Source organism: Echiichthys vipera, assembly GCF_963691815.1.
Source record: "Echiichthys vipera genome assembly, chromosome: 18".
Taxonomy (NCBI): domain Eukaryota; kingdom Metazoa; phylum Chordata; class Actinopteri; order Perciformes; family Trachinidae; genus Echiichthys; species Echiichthys vipera.
Window position 1 is genome coordinate 24,746,087 of NC_139843.1, and position 7,497 is coordinate 24,753,583.

General features: G+C 41.3%; 1 protein-coding gene across 1 annotated transcript; it reads left to right on the top strand.

Moving 5' to 3' along the window:
- Positions 1–273: 273 nt before the first annotated feature.
- Positions 274–5,220, top strand: slc16a3b (solute carrier family 16 member 3b; the record flags this gene model as incomplete). Its single annotated transcript, XM_083932614.1, has 5 exons — positions 274–496; positions 598–741; positions 3,264–3,862; positions 4,073–4,253; positions 4,973–5,220. The coding sequence occupies 5 exons, from the start codon at positions 274–276 to the stop codon at positions 5,218–5,220; spliced, it is 1,395 nt and encodes a 464-aa protein (XP_083788740.1).
- Positions 5,221–7,497: the final 2,277 nt, after the last annotated feature.

Sequence of the window (7,497 nt, forward strand, 5' to 3'; positions counted from 1 at the left end):
TCGCTATCTTCACCTCTTAATTACTTACTGTAGCAGTTTAGTTTAGCATACACTCAGCTGTCCTGCTGTTATTACAGACATGTGACCTAACCACAGAGACTTGCCTTGTTCATGGACTCAATGTGTCACTGCAGAATAAATATAGAGTCTAGTGGCCCATCAGTCTGTTAAATTATAAGGGAAACACTGAAAAAGTGCCTGTTAAAGAAGAAGTCTGTGTTTTTACCATTGTGTTTTTAGCTACTGATCTCAACCTAGCACTCAGAGAGCATCATGGGGGGAGCAGTGGTGGACAATGGACCTCCTGGGGTGAAGGCACCAGATGGCGGCTGGGGTTGGGCAGTGCTGGCTGGCTGCTTCATCATCACCGGCTTCTCCTACGCTTTCCCCAAGGCAGTCAGTGTCTTCTTCAAGGAGCTGATCCGAGAGTTTGATGTCGGCTACAGTGACACTGCCTGGATCTCATCAATACTGCTTGCCATGCTGTACGGCACAGGTACAAATGGATAAAACACTTCTGATGGTGATTAACCATTATGCCAAATACCATACTACACATGTGTACTAAGTACTTATGGCCTGATTGTGTTTTCTTAGGTCCTCTGTGCAGTGTGTTGGTGAACAGGTTTGGTTGTCGACCAGTGATGATGGTTGGAGGGCTTTTTGCCTCACTAGGAATGATTCTGGCCTCCTTTGCCACCAGTGTCATACACATCTACCTCTGCACTGGAGTTATTACAGGTAATGTCACAATATGCACAGTAAAAACACAAACATGACACAACAGAATGGCTATGGATGCATATACATTTTTGTTAGTCTCGTGAGACCATCCTGATCTCTGAGCTCCATTGTATTTTACTCTCAGATCAGTCTGGTCAAAACATCGGGCGGAGTGAGGTTACATTTTTGTGGCCTTAAAGTCTTAAATCTGTATTATTTGAGATACCTTGTTTCTAGCAGCCTCTTTTGTGGTAAGATGTAATTGCTGGAGAGCCTGTTCTTTCAGAGCCTCCATCTTGTCACATTTGCAGTCGCTATGCTCTTTGATTACTTGCCCTTCTTTACTTTGATTTCCAATCTCAATGAATCGCAGCCCACGCTTCAGTGACTAGCTCCAGCTGCAGACCAATGCCGACTGATGTAAAAAGCGTCACTGATAAAGTTCTGCATTTGAATTTTGCGTGGACATTTTGCCACAGACATTTAAATGTATTTTAAAAGTGCTTTCATTAGTGAAACAGTTATTATTTACATCTACAACCGCTATGACTTTGCGATTAATATGGGGTTGTGTGTAAGTCATCTGTAAAAAGGGTGTGTAGCTGTGGTGTGAATACAAAAGCCTTGGGGGCTTTTGTGGGTTTGTTAGGTGACCAGTCCTCGGTCCGGGTGAAGACAAGTTTGAGAAGGACATCTCTTTTATGGCAAGAGCTTTAAAGGACTTCAAAGACTCGCTTAGATCAGATGTAAAAGTTTTATGGAGTTGTTTATTCTTACATGTTTAAATGATGATAAAATACAAAATGACCTTTGGAAGGATAAAGTTAAACAAGAGAAAATAAGGCAAGGTAAGGCATCTTTATTTATATAGCGCATTTCATACCAAGGCAACTCAATGTGCTTTACATGAAGACAAAATAGAAGAATAAAAAAAAGTAAAAGAAAAGAAAATAGCTAATGTTTAAAGTTATTAAAAAGAGCTCAGCTCTAATCACATGAAAAGAGAAATGTTTTTAACCTGGATTTCAAAGTGCTCACAGTTGGGGCTGATTTCAGATCTGCTGGTAGTTTGTTCCAGTTGTGTGCAGCATAACAGCTAAATGCTGCTTCACCATGTCTAGTTTGAACTCCGTGCTCCACTATCTGACCTGAGTCAGTAGATCTCAGAGCTCTATTGGGCTTATACTCTACTAACATGTCATTCATGTATTCTGGACCAAAACCATTCAGGGATTTGTAAACCAGTAGCAGAACTTTAAAATCTGTTCTGTAGCTGACTGAGAGCCACTGTTAGGTCTTAAGACCTGGGGTGGTGTGATCTGATCTCTTTGTTCTGGTTCAAACTCGAGCTGCAGCTGTTTGATACTTTTTTAGGGGAGTCCTGTCAGAAGACCGTTACAGTAGTCGAGTCTATTGGAGCTGAAAGCATGAATCAGCTTCTCCTGATCAGCTGGGACATAAAACCCTTAATTCTGTAGCTGTTCTTAAGTTGATAAAAGGCTGATTTGGTGACTGATTTGATGTGGCTGTTGAAGGTCAGATCTGAATCTATCAGCATGCCATGGTTTTGGACTTGGTTTTTTGTTTCTAAATACAGTGACTCAAGGTGTTTACTGACAGCAACCCTCTCTTTTTTATCATCAAAAACAATGATTTCAGTTTTGTATTGATTTAACTGAAGGAAATTTTGGTTCATCCAATTTTTGACTTGCTCTAAACAGTGACATAATGACTCTGATAATTGGACTGCAATCATCTGGAGACAGTGCAAGATATATCTGTGTGTCATCTGCATAACTATGATGGTTGACATTAAAGTTCTGTAGCATATATAAGTTGAACAGAAGGGGTCCAAGGACTGACCCCTGAGGAACGCCACATGTCATAGCCACTCGATCAGAATGATAACTACCAATGGTCACAAAATAACTCTGCTCCTCCAAGTAGGACCTGAACCATTTTAGGACTGTCCCGCGGAGTCCTGCTCCAGGTTTCTAACCTGTTCAGCAGTATACTATGTGTCAACACAGTGTCAAAGGCAGCACTGAGATCCAACAAGACCAGAACTGACACCTTGCCTGAGTCAGTGGTCAACTTTATGTAATTTAACAATCTAATAAGAGCTGTTTCATTACTATGGTGAGTTCAGAAGCCTGATAGAAATTTGTCAAGAAGTCCACTGGAGTTCAAGAAGTTACTGAGTTGGTTAGAAACCACTCTCTCTCAACAATCCTTGCTATAAAGGGAAGATTTGAGCCGTTCTCTTTTTTTTAAGGGTGGCTTGATGGCAGCTACTTTTATGGGTTTAGGAAACGTGCCTGATTTTAGTGAGTAATTTATTATTTGCTGCAGATCTGTTTGGACAGAGCTTACAATGGTTTTAAAAAACGACCCAAAAAAAAAGACATATCGATGATTTAAGATGCTGAACTGTTTCTTCTACTGTTTTTTGGTGTGTATTAAACAACAGCGGAGAGCCCTCACACAGTGTTTTTCAAAGTGGATCATTTCTCTGACACTGCCTGTGTGTCTCTCCTAAGGTCTGGGTCTGGCGTTGAACTTCCAGCCGTCTCTGATAATGCTGAATCGCTACTTCAGTGAGAAACGTCCTCTAGCCAATGGCTTAGCAGCAGCAGGCAGTCCTGTGGCACTGTGCTGTCTCTCCCCACTGGGACAGATTCTCCAGTACCACTTTGGCTGGAGGGGGGGATTCCTCATACTTGGAGGCATACTGCTCAACTGCTGTGTGTGTGGTGCCCTCATGAGGCCCCTACTGCCCCCTAAGAAGCTAGAGGAAAGCACTCCTGTTGCTGCAGAAGAGATGAAGCATCAGCCAAAGAAGAAACTGTTGGATTTCAGCGTGTTCAAGAACAGAGGTTTTGTCATCTATACCCTTGCAGCATCAATTATGGTGCTGGGCTTGTTTGTGCCTCCTCTGTTTGTGGTCAGCTACGCTAAAGGCCTTGGCTATGAAGACACCAACTCTGCACTGCTGCTCACCATCTTGGGATTTGTTGATATGTTTGCTCGGCCCGCCTCAGGACTCATAGCAGGCATGAAGTGGGTACGGCCCCGAAGTGTTTACCTGTTCAGCTTTGCTATTATCTTCAACGGGTGCACAGACCTCATAGGATCACAGGTAACAATGCAACATTTGGTTCTATATCACAAGATGAATAAAGGGGAGCATGCCTGTTTAAAGGATTTGCAGTTACTTTACAAACTCCCCAGAAACCATGTCTTTTTTTGCTTAATCTTTTTATGCTCATAGCATCTTTATTGCTTAAAACAATACAATTGTTGTAAACCTATTGTCATGTTCAGAAATCTCCTGTTTCCCTCCCTTCAGGCGAATAACTATGGAGGGCTGGTGGTCTTCTGTATCTTCTTTGGTATGTCCTACGGCATGGTGGGAGCACTACAGTTCGAGGTACTCATGTCTATTGTAGGGACAGAGAAGTTCCCCAGTGCTATCGGCCTGGTGCTGCTGATGGAAGCTATTGCTGTACTAGTGGGACCTCCTGGAGCAGGTCAGAGCATGGGATGAATGCATGTGAATGTGTGAGACCATGTTAAGGCTCATCATTTTTCTGTTTTTGCAAACGTTGAACAAAAAAATAGGCATATTTAGAGAGCTTTCTGACTCCTTCTTACCGTGACTCAATGTCCCAGAGCATCCAAACCTTACTTTTTTTTTTTTTACAGTAAAATGGGTCCTTTTAAACAGAGTTTGCTGAAATGAATACAGTACAATAAAAGCTTACGCTGTGTTTGTGCTGCAAATCCCATTTTTATTATGATGGTAATTTTCGCACTGATTTTTGTACGATTGATCATTTGATTTTAATAGTTTCACCTGAGTTTAAAGAAATTAATGGGGATTTTTTCCCCCAAATAAAAACAAAAATAAGTAATTTTTTGCCAAAATAAATTAAATTTGTTATAAAGAGGCATGTCTAATGTGTAATGAATGACATAATATCCCATAGTGAGTGGTCTATACCTGGAATGAGAACTGTTTGACAAGAGGCAATGTCAAAGACTCATAAGAGCCATTGACTGAAGCTTACAGTAGCTTTCTAGCCATAGGTCTCGGCACAAATGTCCACTAAAGAAAAGTTTATTCACTGTCATTTGACAGCCACTGATATTGCTTCTCAGTCTGAATATTCTCTTTGTAGTTTCTGTTGAAGTCCAGCTGGATGAGAACCACTAACAATCATGCTAATATCCTGGTTCTTTCCACCAGGTCGCCTCTTGGATGCTACCCATCAGTACATGTACGTCTTCCTGTTGGCAGGCTGTGAGGTCACACTGTCAGCCATTGTCATCGCCCTAGGTAACTTCCTTTGCATTAGCGGGAAAAAGAAAGATCCAGAGACTAAGATGGAGTTGGCAGTGACTGCTGAAGAGAGGGAAGGGCTGAACTGTGGGGTGAAAAGCAAGGAGGATTGTGACGGCGAAGAGGAGCCAAAGGAAGAAAACTCAGTGCTTTGAAAGCAGGGGAGGAGGTGATGTTGATGATGATGAAGGAGATGGAGAAGGTCTCTTTTCTCAATCTCCTGAGAAAAAGGAGATTGAGCGCCAAGTGGACATAACCAGTGCTGAGGAGGATTTGGAAAAGAGATGGAGCGAGGGGCCACACACAAAGTGACCAAAGCATAGAGGGCTGATGTTACCATTTAAATGGAAATCACAGTTTGATATAACGGACAGTAGAGAGCAGAGAGTTCATTTTCAAGAACTGTTTTTTTCTGTTTTGATTGTGGAACTGATGTTAGCTACTTTCTGCCTGATACATTTGTCTGAAGGATACTTTGCTAAATGCTATAACACTGGGACCTGCTGTATTATCATGTGCTGGTATGATGCCAGATGCTGTGACCCGTGTGCTCGACGTCCTACATGTATCTTGTCAATGCCCAACACTGCACTGCTATTTTTTTGAGTGATGTCTAACACAAAATATACATGTGATGCCTGTTTTCTCAAATAAATATATTTATTTATATATATTTATTTATATCTGTTAAGGAACATGACTAAATGACACCTTCAACACCTCTTCCTGGCAGCTCAAAGCTCGTTGGCATTGACCACACCTTTGGCTTTGCACCGCTGGTTGAATTCCTCAGAATTGTGCGTATTGTTGAGAGACAGCAGGATCAGATTTCCCTGCTGTTGTGTATAGTCAGGGGGGCAAAACTTATATTGCACATTTAGATAATGCCTCTGGGTAAAAGGAGCGTATCCGATATTCATATTGAACTTGTTCATGTGTCATTTTATCTTTAAAACAATGAAAGCTGGTAAAATAGGACTATTTTTCACAACACTGCTGCTGTCATTTCGAGCAAATTTGCAAAATTATATGCAAGTCATATCTTAATTAATTATGAAATCAGTTCATTCTAATACATGGTTCCCATGGGTCCGCGAAAAAACTTTGAATTTAAGGCCTTGGAAGTTTTTGAAAATACACATACTATATACAGTAAATCGAAGTTCATTTGAAATTTTTTAACTTAAAGTCATTCTTACCTTTCTTGCATGTCTCACAGCGCTTCCCTCCAAAGCCCCACCCTTTTCCCCCTGCCTGACCTCTGACGCTGCCTCCTCCCCTGACACGTGCGGTGAGCGAGAAATGCTGCGTTCCAGTGCCATGGGAAGTCGAAGTTTCGGACCTCCAATTAGGCAAAGTGCACTGGAATGCCCGTCAAAGTGGAACCTCCTAAATTGAATACTAGGGAATTTCAGGGGGATCGACCTACCCCGAATTCGCTAGTATGAGGTTCCACTTTGATAGTCATTCCAGTGCTCTTTGCCAAGTTGGAGGTCCGATGGCACTGGAACGCAGCATGAGCAGCACAAGTGAAACGGAGCGACGGATGACAAAACATTCATCATCAATCATTGGTCTGAATAAAAAGATCGGTCAGACTTTTATCAGAAAAATATGATATATAAGTGTCAACACCTGGTGGATTTCTTTGACGTTTTAATGTGCCATACGTTTATTAGGAGCATTTTAAGATTACAAAGGGAAAGTGTAAATGCGAGACAGGTAAGAATTGCTTTAATGTTATAAATAACTATATATTAAATGAATAGGCCATGTTGAGCTGTCTTTCACGAGTCAGAACGTTAATTCTCAGTGATGTAACATTAATTAACCTTGGTCTGTTTCTAAAACTATGTCTGGGATCTTGGATTTAAGGGAATTTGGTCCTTGAAAAGTCCTTAAATTTGATGTTTAAGATGATTTGATGTTGAAGGTGGGATACTGGAGAACCCAGCGTCGAACCATGATGATGGCTGATGGCTGATGGCTGATGACTGCAAGCCTGCTCCACAATCCTGCAAGCCTGCTCCAAAATCCTAATAATATCTCAAAAATAGGTTGGCATCCACCACTTTGAGTGTAATTTACCAATATCTGAAGATATAAGGAGTTTGGATGTACAACCATTTTGGAAAATTACTGCTTTCTTGTGACCTTTTGAGCCTAAGGCCTAAACTTCCAGGAAGCAGCCTAAGGAAACACAAAGCCAAGCAAAATCAATCTGAAAATGGCTAACAAGAAATTGGCTGAAGATGTCGAGGGCATAAAGAAGTCCTAGCAGTTTTTGTCACAGGAAATAACTTAAGTTTCAGAAAAGCAAGCATGTTTGATGGAACTTACAGATGAGGTCAGACAACTGAAAACACTGATTCAAGAAAAGGACAAGCGAATTGAGCATTTGGAAAAACGGATTGATGATCTGGAACAATATT